Source organism: Bubalus kerabau, chromosome 1 (assembly GCF_029407905.1).
Source record: "Bubalus kerabau isolate K-KA32 ecotype Philippines breed swamp buffalo chromosome 1, PCC_UOA_SB_1v2, whole genome shotgun sequence".
Taxonomy (NCBI): domain Eukaryota; kingdom Metazoa; phylum Chordata; class Mammalia; order Artiodactyla; family Bovidae; genus Bubalus; species Bubalus kerabau.
In genome coordinates, this window is record NC_073624.1 from 7,567,526 (window position 1) to 7,585,966 (window position 18,441).

At 57.0% G+C, this 18,441-nt stretch overlaps 1 protein-coding gene across 5 annotated transcripts in view; it reads right to left on the bottom strand.

Moving 5' to 3' along the window:
- ZC3H7B (zinc finger CCCH-type containing 7B) overlaps window positions 1–18,441 on the bottom strand; it is a 55,954-nt gene that overhangs the window by 18,198 nt on the left and 19,315 nt on the right. For 2 of the 5 annotated variants that reach the window (XM_055566399.1, XM_055566402.1), the window contains exons 2-12: window positions 16,170–16,228; window positions 12,462–12,495; window positions 12,126–12,323; window positions 11,139–11,297; window positions 8,203–8,283; window positions 7,040–7,096; window positions 4,097–4,139; window positions 3,315–3,508; window positions 2,713–3,034; window positions 1,833–1,921; window positions 938–1,037 (exon numbers count right to left, since the gene is read on the bottom strand). In XM_055566399.1, coding sequence (XP_055422374.1) covers window positions 938–1,037; window positions 1,833–1,921; window positions 2,713–3,034; window positions 3,315–3,508; window positions 4,097–4,139; window positions 7,040–7,096; window positions 8,203–8,283; window positions 11,139–11,297; window positions 12,126–12,323; window positions 12,462–12,495; window positions 16,170–16,222 — 1,330 coding nt within the window. In that variant the 5' untranslated portion in view covers window positions 16,223–16,228. The remainder of the gene's footprint in view (window positions 1–937; window positions 1,038–1,832; window positions 1,922–2,712; window positions 3,035–3,314; window positions 3,509–4,096; window positions 4,140–7,039; window positions 7,097–8,202; window positions 8,284–11,138; window positions 11,298–12,125; window positions 12,324–12,461; window positions 12,496–16,169; window positions 16,229–18,441) is intronic. The other 3 variants (XM_055566409.1, XM_055566406.1, XM_055566411.1) reach the window with 2 other exon arrangements.

Consider the following 18,441-nt stretch of genomic DNA (forward strand, 5'->3'; position numbering starts at 1 on the left):
TGAAACATCAGGACTGTGGAATTCTGGCAGATGAAATGAAGTTGAGTCTAGAAATCTGAAATTCTAGGTGTGTTGAAAATTGTTTACCAACACCAGGTACCTATCTGGAATTGCTCCTACAGTCTCCTTTGGGTTCGGGGGCGGGGAGCCCAGGAAATAACCTTTCTCAGGCTCCTCTGTCCTCTGGATTCTAGGCAAGGTTTGAATTCACCCAGTGAGAGCTGGATGGAGAGGTGAATGTGGACAGAGAGGCAGGCTGCACTTTCTCAGCAGATATGTTTGCAGCAGCTAGCTAGACCCTGCCTTCCACAGCCAGGAACCAGCCTCTGGGCTATGGGATAGCCGTGATACTGGCCAGCAACCCCCTGAGCTCTGTGTGAGCAGCATACCCCACTTCTGGGCCTCAGCTTGTGAAGAAGTAGCCTACAGGCTCGATGGTGTCTCCTGGCTTCCACCCCTCCAGCCTTTCTGGCAGTTTTGAAAGTCCCTGCCCTACCTGACATCCCTGTTGCTGCTGCTAAGTCGCTTCAGTCGTGTCCAGCTCTGTGCGACCCCATAGACGGCAGCCCACCAGGCTCCCCCGTCCCTGGGATTCTCCAGGCAAGAACACTGGAGTGTGTTGCCATTTCCCTCTCCAGTGCATGAAAGTGAAAAGTGAAAGTGAAGTCGCTCAGTCATGTCCAACTCTTAGTGACCCCATGGACTGCAGCCCACCAGGCTCCTCCATTCATGGGATTTTCCAGGCAAGAGTACTGGAGTGGGGTGCCATTGCCTTCTCCCCTGACATCCCTGGCTGCTCTAAATAGCCAGCAGGGCTTCTGTCTTCCCAGACTTCTCTCTGACGGGTGCACTGGGGTTCTGTCATTCTGGGATTCTATGCTCCTGAGACCCCTGCCATCTCTGGGCAGAGGGGTGGAGCATGGAGGTGTGGCCTTACCTGTTTTAGGGTAGCAGAGCTGACAGGCCTGCTTAAACTCGTGGGTGGCAGCCAAGGGGTTCTTGATGAGCAAGGCGGTGTTGGGCATGGAAGGCTCTGGCTGTAACAGGAGGAGGTTGGCCATTTTAGGTGCTGGACAGTGGCCGGAGCCACCAGGGCCAGCCCGGGCACCAGAAGTGTGACATCCCCCGCATCCCACCCAAGAGCCGAACCACAGCCTGGGACCCTCCTCCATCCCCCAGCCTCCCAGACGGGGAGGTCCTTATAACATGATCCAAGAATCCAACAGGGCTACTTCAGCCTAGTCAAGGTGCCTGGGTGACAGTGACCTTGGCCTAGAACCTTTACTTGAGTCAAAGTCCAACATAAAAGGAGTGAACAGGAGTGGCCCTGACTGGGGCCTAAGCACAGCCCGCCACCAGCCCCTCCAACCCATCCTCTCTCCCAAGCCCCCACAGCCTCATTAGATGGGAAGAAGGCAAAACTCAGAGAGGTTTAGTGGCTTCCCCAGGGCCACACAGCTACTGTCTTGGCTGAGGCCAGAGTCTAGGTCACTTGAGTCCTGGACAGATGCTCTCCTCAACTCAAAGCTGGCTGAATCCTGAGATATGGGATGTTAATGACCCTGGAGAGATCACTCAATCCTCTGAGCCTCGATGTCCTCTCTGGTCAGAAAAGCAAGGGCCAAGCCCTCTGCTTGCTCCCAGCATGCCACCAGGCCAGGAAGGGTCTGGAAGGGCCAGGAAGAGACCATCTCTAGCCCACCTGCTCTTGAGGGATGCTGGACCTCATCCCACGCTGAGGGCTCACCCCCACTCTGGAGCCCACAGGGCTTTGCCTCCACCCCCCGGAGAGCACGAGGTACCTGGGCACCCATCTTGGCCGAGTCACTCACCGAGGGGGCTGGTTTCTGAGTACCGCTCGAGGGACGATGGTCCTGCGTGTTGGTGTCCTCTGGGCGAGAAGACAGAGGGGTCACCTGCCCTGAAGGGTGTAAGGGGCCCTCTGTATTTCTGTATTTCTAAGTTGGAGAAGCCATCCAGGCCACACATGCTCTCCTATGTGAGCCATCGCCCGGGGACAGAGAAGCCTCCCAGCTCAGGCACGTCCACCCCGCGCTTACACCTTCTATGCCCTGACAGCCCCCGGGAGAAAGCCTGAGCTCCTCAGCTTGGCTCACGGTCCTCTGAGACCAGCCTCAGGCCTTCAAGGCCCCCCAACCCACCCACCCTGTGGGCAACGCCTCTGCTCATCCACCAGACCCTCCAACACCAGGCCTGCGTAGCATCGCTCCGTCGGCTGGCAGGCAATCCTGCTAGCTGTCACCTCCTCCAGGAAGTCTCCGTGAAGCCCATCTGTGCCCCCTGGGAATTCCCATCAACAGCGAGCACTCTAGGCTAGGTCTGTCGGAAAACTGGTCTCACAGAGGCCCAGGAAGGTCTGTTTCCTTGCAGGGTCCCAGGTCAGAGTGGTGCTGGAAGAGCCCATGGCCTTGCATTCTGCCCCCAGCCCCAGGATCATCCTCCCACCAGTCTGGAGATCCCAGGGTCCTGGGAGGCTGGGCAGAGAACACCAGACTACATCTCAGCCCTGCTCTTGATCTTAAGCAAGTCACCCAGCCCCTGAGGTCTTGGGCCCACGCTGTGGTGGGCATTACAGGAGACGCAAAGCCAGGGGCCCCAGACCAGGAAAGAGTTGTCATCCCAGCTGCACTCCCCAGAGACTAGAGACAGACGGCATTTTGCCAACTTTCAGGTGGTGGCGGAAGGCCTCACCCACGAAGGAGCTGGGCTTGTCCAGGGAACCACGGGATGACCCGAAGCTGTCAAGGGCATCCAACCGGGTCTCCGAATATGGCAGCAGGTCCAGGGAGTCTAGCCCTGAGCCCGGAGGCTCCAGGGCATCCAGCACAGAGGCTGCCAGCTTCTTGGAGGGGTCCACGACGAGGCCAAAGGAGGCAGGGGGCAGCGGGCTGGACACGGGGATGGAGCCCCCCACCACAGGGGGCAGCAGCGGGGTCCCGCCGGGGAACACGGGGATCAGCTGGGGCAGCTCGCTGGGCACACCGCCGCCAGGCAGGCCACCCTGCACCAGGGACTGCAAGATGGGAACAGAGGGAGGAGTTGGAGGAGAACACCAGCGAGATGCGAGTGCCCAGGCCCGTTCTGCGGGGTGGACCTCAGTCCCTCCTGTATGCGTGTTCTGTACTTTTCTTGTTTCATCCAGCGCAAGCAGCCTTCCCCTAGGCCTCAGTCTCCCCACTGCGACATGGATGCGGGCCTTCCCTCCACCTCACCTGGGATGTGAGGATGTGATGGGGTCCCAATGGGGAGGGGGGAGAGGGGTTCTGGGAACAGGAGGGGACAGCCCCGCTCACCAGCGAGTCCAGGAGGGTATCCAGCTCTGGACCGAAGACGTCCCCGTCGGAGAAGTCATCCAGGCTCTCAGTGCCAGGGAGGGCCCTGCTGCTGCTGTCCAGGGGGGCCAGCAGGTCCAGAACGTGAGGGAAGAGGGGCATCGTGGGGATGGAGGGGAGCAGGGCCGGGGAGCCTCGCAGGTCCACGTAGCAGTCTGTGGATGGGGGTGGGCTCAGTAGCTGCAGGGAGTCCCATCTGGTGGGAATGGGGGAGCTGGCCCGGGGCCCGGGGCTCCTCAGCCACCACCTGCCCTCCTCCCCTGCCTCCCCGGAGCCTGGAGCCCTGCCTCCCCTGTGGCCTGACCCCACGGGGAGGCTCAGCTGGCAGAGGGGACTTCAGTCTTGTAGCATCTCCCAGATGGGCCAGGTCAGTGCCCACCTCTGGGGTATGCAACACCCCCTCTCAAGAACACTTTGTAACTGTGACCTCTCCTGGAAGCCAGTGAGGAAGAGAAAGAAAGGAGGACTTCGAGAAAGGTAGACCCCCAGCTGGGTCCCACTGAGGTGACCCCATACCTCCCAGGCTGGAGACTCGCCCTGCAGGGGAGTCTGTTTTCCTGCACTCACTCTTTTCTTTCATACTTCAAGCAGTCCCCAGGGCAGGGAGCCCCCAGGAGCCCTGTCTGCAGGGCCAGGGATCTGCAGGGGCTTGACCAGGCTGACCTCCTGGAGTCGTGGGGGGGTAGGGGCTGAGTTCTCCCCAGGGCGCATCTCCACCCCGTCGTCTACATCAGGGACACTACCTGTCTCGATGTCATCTATGGACCCCAATCCATTGGAAGTTCCCTGTAGAGAAGGAGGATGGGGCAGGTCAGACAGACACGGGCTGCGAGGGCCCCCTCCCTGAGTGACCTGCTTGTGTTAACCACCAGGCCGGCTGGTCAGGGGCCTTGTGTCTGCCCCTCACCAGTGTCCTCAGAGGGACGGGACGCAACCTCTGAGCTGGTTCCTTGCCCGTCACAAGGGGGTGTTTTACTGAGCCCTCCATGTACATGCCAGGCGTGGACAGGTCACAGCTCAAAGCCTAAAACACCAGTCTCCTGATTGACCAGTGTCCCCTTGCCCAGTTATAGCCCCAGGCCCAACCGGCCCAGGTGGGGCTCCCCTGCCACCTGCGGACCTCCCACTGGAGGAAAAGCTGGGCCCAAGCCTGCGCTGTGGGCCTGGCCAAGTCCCCCACCCTCTCTGGGCCCCCTTCTTCATCTGTAAAATGAGGACAGCACAGTCACCTCCTCCCCGGGCTGCTAAAAGGATGAGATCACGTGACATTTGTACAGCGCTTAGAACAGCGCCCGACACACAGGGCATGCTACATGTGCCAGTCGAATGTGAAGCATCAACTTTTAAATCCAGGCCACCAGGAGGTTGGCCTGGGGAACCTGGCGTTCTCGTCCACCGGCCTCCACGCCTGGCCCGAGTGGACTCGCCTGGCTTGTGCCCAGCACTGGGCTGTGGCCTGCCTTTCCCCACCTGCCTCCAGGTGCTCAAGTGAGTGGCTCCCTCCTCTCCACCTGCCCGCATCCCGCAGCCTGGCTGCTCTGCGAAGTCCAAGGTGAGCAGGAGGCCAAGGCTGCCTCAGGGCTCTGTCTAGTCCTGGATCTCACAGTCCTCCTTGCGTCTGGCTCCCCAGGCTGCAAGAGTGCCCCGGGGCCTCACTGTCTCCAAACCATGGGGAGCGCCCTGTGGGCACAGCTCGTGCCATCTCTGCTCCCAGGCATGCGGGGAATGACTGCCTGGCTGGCACCTCCACACTGGAGAATCTGGTGGGGAGCCCAGCGGTCAGGCTCACATGCAGCATCTGAGTGAGACCTCTGGAAGGTCAGGGGATCCGGCTGGGCCCCTCCTGCCCTTCCGTCCCATGTGTGTCCGCAGGCCACTGTGTGTAGGGGGTGGTATGTGGGTGTGGGAGTGTGTGGTGGATGTGGGGGGGTGTGTGCACGTGTGCACATGTGTACGCACACATGGCACCATGCTAGCACAGGGAGGCAGGGTCCTCTCCACCGTGGAGTCCTCTCTGCCTGGGCTTCTTAAAGGCTCCCATCCCTGTGACCAACATGTAGTGGGGGATCCATAAGGTTGCAGGGATGGGTGGCTGGCTTGCCAGGGGCTGGGGTGCCCACTGCCATGCATGGCACCCCCCGGCTACAGACTCAGTGGACACCGAGGGTTGGCAATTGTGGAGCTGAGCATCCCACCGATATCTGCTGTGCCCCTGTGGCCATGATCATTCAGTCATTCAACAACTGTCTTCTCAGCAGCCACTGTGCCTGCCCAGCGCCACTCTGCCCGCTGTGATGAGCAGATACACCCCCTCATGGGCCCCAAGGACCTGCAGGGGCTCCCCAACACTGCCCTGGAAAGACCCGAAAGGCCCAGCCCTGCCTCGGGCACTGCACCCCCTTATGCCAGCCACACACCCACCCAGGGACTCGGGCACCAGTGTCCTCTCCATCCTACAGCGGGAACCTAAGGCCAGGACATGACGTCATTTCCTTTAGGCCATGCCACCAGTGACAGCAGGAGACCCTCCAGTCTCCAGAACTATGAGTAATAAATTTCTTATTTGTAAGTCACCCAGTACATGACTGGTTTTTTTTTTTTTTTTTTGGCCATACCACGTGGCCAAGATCTTAGTTCCCTGACCAGGGATGGAACCTGGGGCCCCAGCAATAAGTGCCAAGTCCTAGCCAGCGGACCACCAGGAAATTCCCCGCATTCTGTTACAGTGGCCAGAACAGACTAAGACATTCCCTTAATTTAAATTTTTTTTTGAAGACCCGGTATGCAGCAGACCTAGCAATTCTGGTTACAAACCATCCTGAATGCTACACAGGCAGGTCCACATGTGCCTCCCTTGCAGCCTGCCAGGCCCCCAAGGGCAAGGACACGCCTGTCTCAGCTCTGGCCCAGCGGCAGTCCAGAGCCAAGAAGGGGTTCCCTGGGAGTCTGTGGAATAAATGAGTGAATGAGCTGTCCTACTGTGTGGCGCTAGCCAAGTCCCCTTGTCACTCTTGTGCTCAGTTTCCCCCTACGTACAACAAGGAGGCAGGACACCAGCCATGGTCAGCTCTCACAGCCCGTCCCCCTCCCCAAGTCCTCCTGAGCAGTTCCTGTGTGGTGGGTGGTGGGGGATCTGATGTGTGCAGGGCCCTGCCCCGCCCCCTAGACAAGGCCTGGTGGTCCGATCTCAACCACCTTTCTCTCTCAGTCCTACTCCCACTCTTCCTGTTGCCATTGGCTTCTTTCTCGGGGTCCACGAGTGAGGGTACCCCCAACGGTCCCCCTGCAGTGACCTAACTCTGACTCTAATGTGTAGGGACCACTCCCAGCACCACAGACACACTCCATACCCCCACTCTGCCCCTGTGGTCCCAGAAGGCCCCTCCTGGGATGGGGGAGGTGCTCTGGGTCCCAGGGCTGCCCTCAAGAGCCTGGTGCAGGCCCAAGCTGTCATCACTCCTCTTCTCCAGGCAGGGACTGGCTGCAGTGGTGAGAATGGGGACAGATTGAGCCCAACCCTTCAGTGTGCTGCCTCTGGCTCTGCTGCTTGAGGTTGTTTATATCCGAGAACAAACCCAAAGCTCTCATGATGGATGAACCAAGATAGGCTAGTCCTGGGCAGGGGGTGGGGTGCGGGGCAGTGGTACAGATTGTGGGGATCGGCTCAGGGTCCTGCCCCATCCTACCTGATCTGCCACACCAGCTGCAGTGCCGTTGCTGAGCAGAGAAAAGGTTTCCAATTCCTGCCAGAGATTGGAGAGAGACAGGAAGAGATGGCAATTCTGCAAAGGTGCTCAGCTGCTCCCACCAGCTGGGGCTGCAAAGGAACCCCAACCAGGCGGGTGGGGTCTGCGGTGCCCCCCCAAGCTTCCTGCCCCCAGGCTTGCAGGGAGTCACCCACCCTGTCTCTCTGAGTTCCATTTGGATGTTTTCTTCCTGCAACCACGACCAGGGCAGAGGACTTCTAGGCACACACTTCCTGTGTGTGCCTGGCACAGTCTCAAACACTCTCTCCCTGTGATCCTCCCATGAGCCCTCTATTGTTGTTTACTTGCTAAGTGTGTCCGACTCTTTGTGACCCCATGGACCGCAGCACACCAGGCTTCCCTGTCCTTCACTGTCTCCTGGAGTTTGCTCAAACTTGAGTCCACTGAGTTGGTGACGCCATCCAACCATCTCATCCTCTGTCGCCCTCTTCTCCTCCTGCCCCCAATCTTTCCCAGCATCAGGGTCTTTCCCAAGGAGTTGGCACTTCTCATCAGGTGGCCAAAGTACTGGAACTTCAGCTTCAGCAATTCACTGAGCCCTCTGAGAGGGGACACGATTATCCCCACATCCCAGATGTGGAAAAGAAGGGGGAGAGAGAGGAACTAACTTGCTCCAGGTCACAGCAGAGACTCTAGAGCCATATCCTCTCCTGCATGTGGCTTCCTGGCCCAAAGTGGGAGCCAAATGAATACACGTGGATGTGAATGAGCCAAACAGATACCGACAATTCAAACATGCACCACACGGGGGTTATTTGAGAACAGGAGGCCGAAGGACACCAGTGTCAACTGAGGCCATCTCTGGGATGTTAAGGTCGGCCAGGACAGGGGACTGAGCAGGCTTTAACAGCTGGTGTCTAGGGTGAGCTGGGAGCTTTGGCTGTTCTTTCCTCTTCCGAGAGGCTCTGAAAGCCGTTCCAGGGCTTTCAGCCAACAGACAGGGAAGATTACCTGCTGTCACCCCTCTGTCCTGGCCTGGCCCCAGCCCCCCTCACCTATGTCTCTCAAAGGCGCCTGGTCCCCCTCTACACTTATTCCCACCCCCAGCCCCACCCAAGCCCCAGCGCCCAGGGCCCACCTACCTGGGGCCTCTTATATGCCTTCCGAACTCGAAGCCCAAGTTTCTGAGCCAGCTCCTGACCAAGCTGAGTTACACTTTCATCCTGAGAAGGCAAGACACAGGTTAAGGGGGGGTAAGTTTGCTCCGACTTGCGAAGCTGTGCTCCAAACACTTGTGCAGCCCAGCAAGGGGGGACAGGGTCCCCATTACCCCAGGTTATGGGTACGGAAGCGAGATCCTGGGAGGGGACGCTAGCTGCCCAGGTCACACGGCCAGTGCGTGGGGGGCTGGGGCCAGGAACCCGTGCTTCTGTTCCCTTTATTATGGGGAGTAGAAAGGAATACGTTTGGGGTTTCATTTTAATATTATCTTTTTGTTTCCACAATTCAAGTAACAGTCACTGCAGAAGGCAGAAATGTCAGAGACGGAGCAAGGACTCCCCTGGACCCTCACCCTAGACTCCCACCCCCATAGGAGGAGCTTAGCCAACAAGGGTGCTGTGTGTCCCTACAGGTCTCAGCTAGGGATGGATACACGTGGATAACAAAGGATGTTTAGCTTTGCTTTGTGGGGATTTTCTCTTTCTTTTTGTATATAAGTGAGATTATATTATGCCTGTTGCTTGTTCTACAATGGGTTTCTTTTATCAAACAGTGTCTTGGAGCTCTCTGCAGGTGAGGACGAGCAGATGGAGCACAGGCACCAAGGAACAAGGCCGGGTGAAGCCTAGAAGGAGCCTGGCCCACGGCTGTGCTCAATAATGGCACCCAGCACCCCTTCCACCCTCCAGGTCTGTACCACCGCCTGTGTGCCAGGCATAAGCTGGAGGCCAGGGACACCGCAGTCACAGAGCAGGCGGGGCCCAGGCCTCCCCGAGGCTCCAGTCCAGTGGGGAGACCAGTCAGCGAACAGAGCAACAGCGACTGCAGTCCTGGCTTCAGACAGGCACTGGGGACGCTGTTCGTTCATCCACCTCCCCACATCACGGACAACTCCTGGAGCCCAGGGTCTGGATCACCTCTGGTCCTGACGCCCAGCACAGAGCAGGGCCTGGTCAGCATTTGCCCGGGAAAACGGGGGAATTCTCTGACTCAAAGGCAGAAGTCCTTGTGTGGGTACGTCCCTCTAGGGAGTTACCAGCCCTCACAGGTCTGGCTCCCTGGCCTGTACAGCAAGGTGAGAGCCACCTCTCCTCCTATAAGAAGGCAGGCCCAGGACCCAGATGTGGACCTGCTGCAGATGCTGAAGAACTCGGTGGAGGTCGTTGACTAGGTCATAAGAGAGTTTCTCAATGGTAGAGTAAACTGAATTGGAGAAGCAAGAATAATAAACAGAAAGTATAAGAACAGTGAGTGTTCTGAACTCTTACTGTGTCCAGCCACTGTGCCCACTGCCCTGTATGATTTTCTGATTCCGCCCTCAGCACGGCCCTATGGTGCATGGTATACCATCACCCCCGCTTCATGTCATTGCCCCCACTTCAAAGGGGTGCAAACCAAGACTCAGAGGGGCTAAGCCCTGTGTCCAACGGCACAGAGCTTGTAGATAGCAGGCCCAAGATTAGAACCCAAACCCAGACCAGTTCTCTGGCACTGACATTCCTGATCACCCTGCCTCCAGCCTCGTCTCTGCTCTGCCCACTCAAATCTTTCTTGCTTCTTCCAGCTCCACTCAAGCCCTGCCTCCTCCTGGGAGCCCTCCAGGATCCTGACCACTCCTGAGAGCTCTCTTAGTCCTTCCTGGGCAGCATTTACCCTTCTCCAAGCCCTTTCACACCCACGATTCCAGAGACAAAGTGGGAAGGGCACTTTATAGACATGGAGCTGATCTGCAGAGAGGGGAGGAGGGGCTTTGCCAGGATCATGTCAGGCTCCGTGCAGCCCAGCCTAGACCTCAGGGCTATTTCCATGTGTCTCCCTCCAGAATGTGGGTCCCTGGAAGGCACAGATCTGGACACTCTGTGGGCGCTTCATAAATATTTGTTAAGTTGATGGATAAATGGGGAGGGGACATGTGCCCAGCTGTGCGTGAGCTGGGGCAAGCAAGACCTTTGACTGGATTTTCCCATTGACCTTCCCCACCTAATGACACCCTGGACATCAGGATCCCACACACACGACACCCCCATTAGGTGCTCACTGCAACCCTGGACTCTAGGAGATGGGTGGAGATTAAACAGTCAGATTGCTCAGGCTTCCCTGGGGGCTCAGTGCCAATGCAGGAGACGTGGGTTCAATCCCTGATTCAGGAAGATCCCACATGCCCTGGGGCAGCTGAGCCCGTGAGCCACAACAACTGAGCCTGTGTTCTAGAGCCCGTGCTCCCAACTTGAGTAGTCCCCACTCGCCGCAACTAGAGAAAGCCTACTCAGCAACGAAGACCCAGCGCAGACAAAAACAAATAAAAGTGAAAGTCGCTCAGTCGTGTCCAACTCTTCGCGACCCCACGGACTCTACAGTCCTTGGAATTCTCCAGGCCAGAATACTGGAGTGGGTAGCCGTGCCATCTTCCCAACCCAGGGATTGAACCCAGGTCTCTGGCGTTGCAGGCAGATTCTTTACCAGCTGAGCCACAACGGAAGCCCCCCAAAATTATATATATATATATATGTGTGTGTGTATGTATGTATGTATATAAAAGGAGTCAGACTACTGGGCTCAAGTCTCGATCCTGCCACCCCTCGCTGAGATCTTCAATAAGTTCCCTCCTCTCCATGCCTCTGTCTCCTCATCTTTAAAATGGGGATAATGAGAGCGTCTATCTCACAGGACTCTCTCAAGGGTTAAGTAAGTTAATATAGAACCTGAATATTAAGTAAGTTGATACACAAGTATATGTTCAGCAGTGCCTGGTGTTAATACCAGCATCTCAGCGGAGGACAGCAAGGCTCAGAGGGGTGAGGCGCTTGGGCCCAGGGAGGATGGGGAGCCTGGCCTCCGCGAGCGAGGCAGCACTCACGTGGGGCAGGGCCAGGGAGCAGCGGCTGCTGCACGCGTAGGCCTCCTTGTGGCGCCCCAGCTCGGTCAGGGCCCGCGCCTTGCGGAACAGCGCCCGGATGTTCTCGCTGTCCAAGCCCAGCGCCTTCTCGCTGTCCTCCAGCGCCTTCTCGTACAGGCCCTGCCAGAGAGGAGCAGGGGGCCGCCCGTCAGCCTGTTACCCGCCCTCCCTCAGCCTCAAGCCTCCACCGGGACCGAGGACCAACCTCCTCCCTTCCTCGCAGACGGGGCGGGGGTGAGGGCTCCAGGAGACAGCTCTGGTGTTCAGACCCGATCAAGGATGTTTGTTGTCCAGCCAAGGAGCCCTGGCAGGACATGAAGGGGAAGGGCCTTCGAATTCTACAGTCATGAGCCCGGCCACTCAAAAGACCACGGACTGGGAGTAACACAGGCATCTCCAGAGGAGGTGACATCAGGAAGGTGGCTCAGCACACAGAACACAACGTGAACGGGCATCTGGTAGACCCGTTCATCCAGCCCTGACTCCCCTAACCCTAACCCTCGGCAGAGCCCACTGCACAACCCGGTAGGATCTGGGGAATGACTGAGGCCCTGAGCGAGGACAGGCAAGAGGAGAAGGCTGGAGCTGCAAGAATGAGGGAAAGGCAGAACCTGAAGTCTGGAGAAAGGAGGAAGGTGGTGGAGGATGAGGAGGGGGTTTGCAGAAAGAGATGGTGATAAGGGCGCCGGTCCTCAACTCTGATGGTCCACAGACTCCTGCCAGGGCCCAGGCCTTCCGGAGAACCTAACTTAACTCATCTGGGGCAGGGCTTGGGCTCCATATCATGACAACACTTCTTATTATGTATTAGTCCTTTAAAAGCTCTCCAGGTGAGTCCATTGTGTGCTGGGGTTGAGAGCCCTGGGAGCAGAGGGCGGGGGCGAGGGGCATGGTGGCGGAGCAGCCATGGCGGCGTGTGGGTGGGACCAGTGGGTGGGGGGAGCTCACCATGGTGAAGTAGCAGGCGGCCCGGTTGACGTGGAGCTTACACAGCAGTTCCCGGGGCAAGGCTACCTGGTCGGAGGCGGCGTAGTCGGCCACGTTCAGCCCCTCCATGTACTGCACCAGGGCTTGCTTGTAGTCCTTCTCCCGGAACAGGTCATTGCCCTCAGCGAACAGGTTCTGCACCAGCTTGAGCAGAAAGGCCTGCCGGGGCAGGGCATGGGGATGAGGGTGCTCAGGGGGTCTTCTGCACCCAGCTCTGGCCCTGTCACCCAAGACCCATGTCCCCCACCAGGGACACCCTGCCCTTTGCCTTCCCCCAGCCCAGCCCCTGATGCTCACCTCATATTCTTCTTGCTTTAAGGGTAGGGTTGACCTATGGGAAAAGGACACAAGGTCTGGACGGGCCCAGGGTTCTCAGCCTCCCAGAGACCCAGGAGCCAGAGCCACAGGTTACAGACCATGCCTGGGAGCTGGTTCCCCCAGCTCAGACCTCAGACATCACCTTGTGGATTGAGATGAGGGGACAGCAGTTTGTTTTTTTCTCCCTAAATCAACACCACGCTGCCCGTCTCTTTCCTACAAAACAATGGTGGAAGGTCCTGCTTCTGCCCCAGGCCTGGCAGCCAGGCTTTCCCAGGTGCTGCTGTGGTTGTTCAGTCGCTAAGTCATGTCCGACTCTTTGGTGACCCCATGGACTGTAGCATGCCAGGCTCCTTTATCCTCCACTATCTCCCAGCATTCGCTCAAATTCATGTCCATTGAGTCGATGATGCTATCTAACCATCTCATCCTCTGACACCCTCTTCTCCTGTTGCCTTCAATCTTTCTCAGGATCAGGGGCTTTTCCAATGAGTTGGCTCTTCGTATCAGGTGGCCAGACTATTGGAGCTTCAGCTTCAGCATCCATCCTTCCAATGAGTATTCAGGGCTGATTTCCTTTACGATTGACTGGTTTGATCTCCTTGCAGTCCAAGGGACTCGCTAGAGTCTTCTCCAGCACCACAATTCGAAAGCATCAATTCTTCAGCGCTCAGCCTTCTTTATGGTCCAATTCTCACATCCATACATGACCACTGGAATAATCATAGCTTTGACTGTATAGACCTTTCCAGGTGCACATTGCTGAGAAGGAGCTCTGGCTGGCTGTCCTCTGCCTAAGAAACCAGTCCCTGGGTACGACCATGTCCCCGCAAACCAAACTTGCAACTTCAGATTCGCAGGCAGCACCCAAAGTCTACCTTGGGGGCCATTCATTTGGGAGTCTCTGCACTTTTTCTGTCCCTGCCCACAAGACACACACAACCCCAGCCAATGTCCAGCACATAGAACCTAACCCTTCCTGCCAAACTCAGCAAAGTAGGTGGGTCCTTAGGCACCCTCTCCTGTCTGTGAGCTGCCAAAACAATGCCAGCTCAGAACAGCTGAGCCCAGGAGAAAGTGTGAAAGAAAGGAAGGGAGGGGAAGGGCCTTCAGGGAGAAAGGAGAAAGCAAGCATGAGCCCAAGGCACGTTTGTGAGGCTACAAGGCAGCACTGGAAGGGAAGCTGGGGTTTGTCTTCTGGTCTCTCATGTCACAGAGGGGAAACCAGACATTCAGAGAGGGGCAGTGACAGGCCCAAGGTCACACAGCAGGTCCAAGCCAGGGCCAGAGAGCAGGGCTGGGGCTCCTTCTACTGCCTGGAGCCACTGTGAATACCTGTGCAAAAAAGAACAGCTTAGGGACTTTCCTGGTGGCTCAGACGGTAAAGAATTCGCCTGCCCATGCAGGAGATATGGGTTCGAACCCTGGGTTGGGAAGATCCTCTGGAGAAAGAAATGGCAACCCACTCCAGTATTCTTGTCTAGAGAAATCCATGGACAGAGAAGCCTGGCAGTCTACAGTCCATGGGGTGGCAAGGAGTAAGACACGACTGAGAGACTAACACAGGGACTTCCCTGGTGGTCCAGTGGTTAAGACTCTGTGTTTCCAATGCAGGGGGCATGGGTTCAATTCCTGGTTGGTCAGGTAAGATCTCATTAAAGGCAGCCTAAGCTGGTGAGTGACAAGTGGTGAGTGGAGACCCCGGAGGCCCCCTGTGGGCAGGGGGAGGCGTCCCTGACTGTCACAGTGGGGCCGCCCACCATCAGAAACCGGGGCCTGTCCCCCCTCGCTCAGCCATGGCTGCCCGCCGCTCTCCTCCTAACTCATCTGCCACCTCCAGCCTCTCTTCCTCCAGCCTCAGCTTCATCTTCAGTAGGTCACACTCTGTCCTTAAGGTCACCTTATTCTGGTGTTTAAGGCTCTACACAAGCCTGTCACCCACCTGTCCGCATCACTTTATGGTTCCTATGGTGTTTGGTGGCCAGCGAAGCACACGAGGAAACAGCCATTTTTAAAGGAGCAGGCCTGACTGTATAACCTGTAGTCCCTCAGGAGACCAACGTGTGGGCTCCTGGGAGGGTGACCCACTGCTATACCTCCTCAGAGTTCCCCTTTGGGAAGGGGAAGGAGGACACGGAGCTAACACTGACCCCAAGCGCAATGATCTGGAGAAGGAAGGGGCATTCTCTCTGTTTCGCAGACGCCGAGACCACAGAAAGCAGGGGCACCAGGATGGGGGCTGAAGACTGGGGCTTGGAGGTCCAGTTAGGCAGAAATCAGTGACTTGAAGATAGAATTTTTATGACAGACAGGATTCCCAAGGCCTGCCTTGTTCTCCAGAATGGCCTCTGAGCAAAACTTGGGCATTTGACCAAGATCAACACTCTCCCCCAGATGGAAGACGAGCCCCCTGTGAAGAAGGGTGAGGCCACAGCTCTGAGCTGGCAGAAGCCAGGAAAAGTGGCCGTTTTGCAAGCTGAGGAAGGAGAACGTGTTGTGAGAATATAAACACACAGTAGATCATGTGTGTGTGTGTCTGTGTGTGGAAAAGGACCGAGCTGGTGCTGAAAAGGCAGGTTGCATTTTGCAGGTCTGCATGAGCACAAAATCAGGGAGTATATGAGGGTTTGTGGGGCTTTTCCGGTGGCTCAGCGGTAAAGAATCTGCCTTCAGTGCAGGAGACACAGGAGATGTGGGTTTGATCCCTGGGTCAGGAAGACCCTCTGGAAGAGGAAATGGCAACTCATTCCGGTATTCTTGCCTGGAAAATTCCATGGACAGAGGAGCCTGGCAGGCTAACAGTCCATGGGGTCGCAAGAGTTGGACACAACTGAGCTACTGAACAACAACAACGAGGGTTCGCATATGCAAACCCCAGTTTTGTAGGCAGTCATATTTAAGATAAAGACACAAAATGAGAAACGAAGAATTGCTAGGCAGTCTTTCAGGGCTTTGGAAAGAACTCTTGCAAATGAGGAGCTGGGAGCTTACACTTCATCAGAGTCACGATAAACGTGCCTCTGAGGGTCCATTTCAGAGAGAGAAAAGAGTTAATAAAAATATTTTGTGTGTAAATAAAAAGATGAAAAAAACCAACACGGCATATTGGTACCAGGGGCAAATAATGGAAAGAAATTTGGGTTTTGGAGTCCGCAAGACCCAGGTTAGAGTTCCGTCGCTTAGTAGCTGTGTGACTGTAAACCAGTTTCTTAACCTCTCTGAGCCTCAGCTTTCTCATCTGCAAAATGGAGATAAAACCACCTGCTTAACTGAGCCGTTGTGAAGATGAGAGAGACGACGGATGTGAAGGGCCCAGCATGGAATAGAAAGACGTGCTCAGTAAGCAAAGACTACTGACTTATTATGGGATGTGCACAGACAAGCAAGAGAATTAACAGGGAACATAGGAGCATGCGTGGACAGGGAGGGTAAAATGATATGCTGGACAAGGCCACAGGGTGGCCAGGGTCAGGTCAGGAAGCATGTGCGCGCATGGAGATCATGGCTCAGGGTTAGGAGCACCCCCGGCCCCCGCCCCGCCAGCCCCTTCCCAACCTGTCCCACCTCCTCACTCCCCAACACACAGGGCAGCCAGAACAGCGAAAGCTCAGTAAGCAAGAAAAGGGAGCCGTGGAGAAGAGGTGCCGCCCTCCGACCCCCGCCCCCCCGCCCCCAACACACACTCACTGAATGAACTGCAGCCCCTTCTCGATGTCCGCCTTCCGTCTCTGCCTCTCCATCAGTCTCTGCGGAGAGAACGCCGTCCATCAGGAAGTCAGCGGGGCTGGTCGCCATCTACCCCCGCCTCCCCACTGTGTGTTCCCTTACTCCCTGCTCACCCCATCTCACAGGGTGTCAGGGTGTCCCTGAGGGCGGAGACCCATCTCGGGGGCCACACAGACCTCCAGCACACGGCTCTCCATCCACACCTGCACCCGCCCTGGACCCGGAGTTTGTACAGCACCTTCGATGGACAGGGGGGTTCGTGAAGGCCACCACCCCTTCCCCATACATGGCTGGGGCTGCCAAACTGCACAGGACACCCTCAAGTTCAAGGGGAAAGTCTTGCTTTACCAGCAAGCACAGTTTAGAGAGAAGAAACACAGAAAATGCCAGCATGGCCATGATTACAGCTACAGTCTAGCATCACATGTGGGCCAGGCACTCTGTATCAGGCTCACTGAATCTGCCAGGAGGTGGGTATCTTTTTTTTTTTTTTTTTGTGGTATTATGTGGCATATGGGATCTTAGTTCCCTGACCAGGGATTGAACTCATGCCCCCTGCATTGGAAGTATGGAGTCTTAACCACCAGACCACTAGGGAAGTCTTGAGGTGGGTGTCACTTTGTTCCCATTTTACCAGGAAACTAAAGCTCAGGGAGCCCCCGTCATAAGCTGGCTGGCCTCCACCACACCAGGCCGCGGTGGCCTGGTACCCGCACCGTTTCAGTGAGGTGGTGTGAATTCCCCATGTTATGGATGAGGGGAGACCGAGGCTCAGAGAGGCTGAGGGGTGGCCCAAGGCTGCAGAGCAAATGAATGGCATTGAACTCGTGCAGGGATCTGCTCCAGAGATGAAGGGAGTGAAAATGGAAGGCAGGGGTGCTTCAGGAGAAGGAGGCGCAGGCAGAGCAGCTAGGGGTCTGGTACCCCCAGGGTGAGGGCCCCCCTCTTCCCCGGGAGCTGGAAGCTCCTGGCCAGATCCAAACAGCCTGCTGGGCTCCTCCTCCATGCCACCATGGAGCTCAGCTGATCCCGCCCAGTGACAGCCCCGAGGGGGCCAGGCCTACCCCAGGGGAGAAACTGAGTCTGGGGCACTCACTGCACAACTGCCCAGCACTTTCTATCCCAGCCACTCCCAGGCTTTTTCCAGGCTCTGCCCATCAAACCATTACTGTGAGAGGATTCAGGCAAGGCTGGGGGATGGGACAGCCGGGGAGTGCAGGACCCCTCCGGCTTCATATCTCTGCCCCACACAACATCTTCAGAGGGCTGATACGCAGACACAGGGAGAGGATCCCCACTGCCTCACTGGCAAAGAGGTCTAAAAAAGTATAAAAAACACCTAACTGCTTTAGAGAGGCAGCAAGTGTACCAAATCGATACTTTCTAAAAATTCTCTGCTTCCTTGTTCTTTATTCCCCACCCCGGGTTCGACCACCTTGTCCTCACATAAGGTAAGCGGGCAGGGGGTCACTATCCCCATTTTCCAGATGAGAAGAGTGAGACACAAAGAAATCAAGTCTCTTTCCCAAGGTCACTTAACCCGTGGCTGGAACCCAGCTCGTCAGAGGCCACAGCCCTACCCATGCTTCAAGCTGTGAGATGCCGTGCGGCCCAGGTTGGGCAGGGTGCCCCTGAGGCTCTAAGGAGACATGAGAGCGTTAAGAGCGAGGGGCTCAGGCCACGGGAACCTCGCTCCTCCCGCCGGTCCATCCCAGGAGGGCTGGAGCCATGCCACATCTTCAGGCTCCCAGAGCAGCGCTGCTCACACCCGTTCCCACTCCAGGCAGGACTGGGGCCACTGGCAAGCACTCACTATGCGTCTGCCGGCCCAGCCAGGGCCTTGGGCCAGCACTCTGGACTCAGACCCGGGTGTGAGGGCCAGCATTTGCACACCACGTGACTCTGGATCTTGGTCATGTGCCTGACGGACAGGGAAAGTGGGGCTGATGGCACTCCCGATGTGCTGGCTGTCATGGGTTCAGAAGATGACACGTGCGGAAGGCCTGGCTCAGAGCGACAGTCCAACAACCGTGCGAGTGTGTGTCATCCACTCCCTCTTCCAAAGACGCTGCAAGTGTTTCCTGGGAGGACCCAACCGCTGAGACCCTGTTCTCCTGCAGGAGGCGGGCAGCAGTGGCCCCAGGCTGCCTGCGCCTCCCCGAGCGGGTCTCTTGGTCGGTCTCCTGGCCCTCCGTGTCCCTGTCTATGATACAAGCGCTCATCATCCTTACAC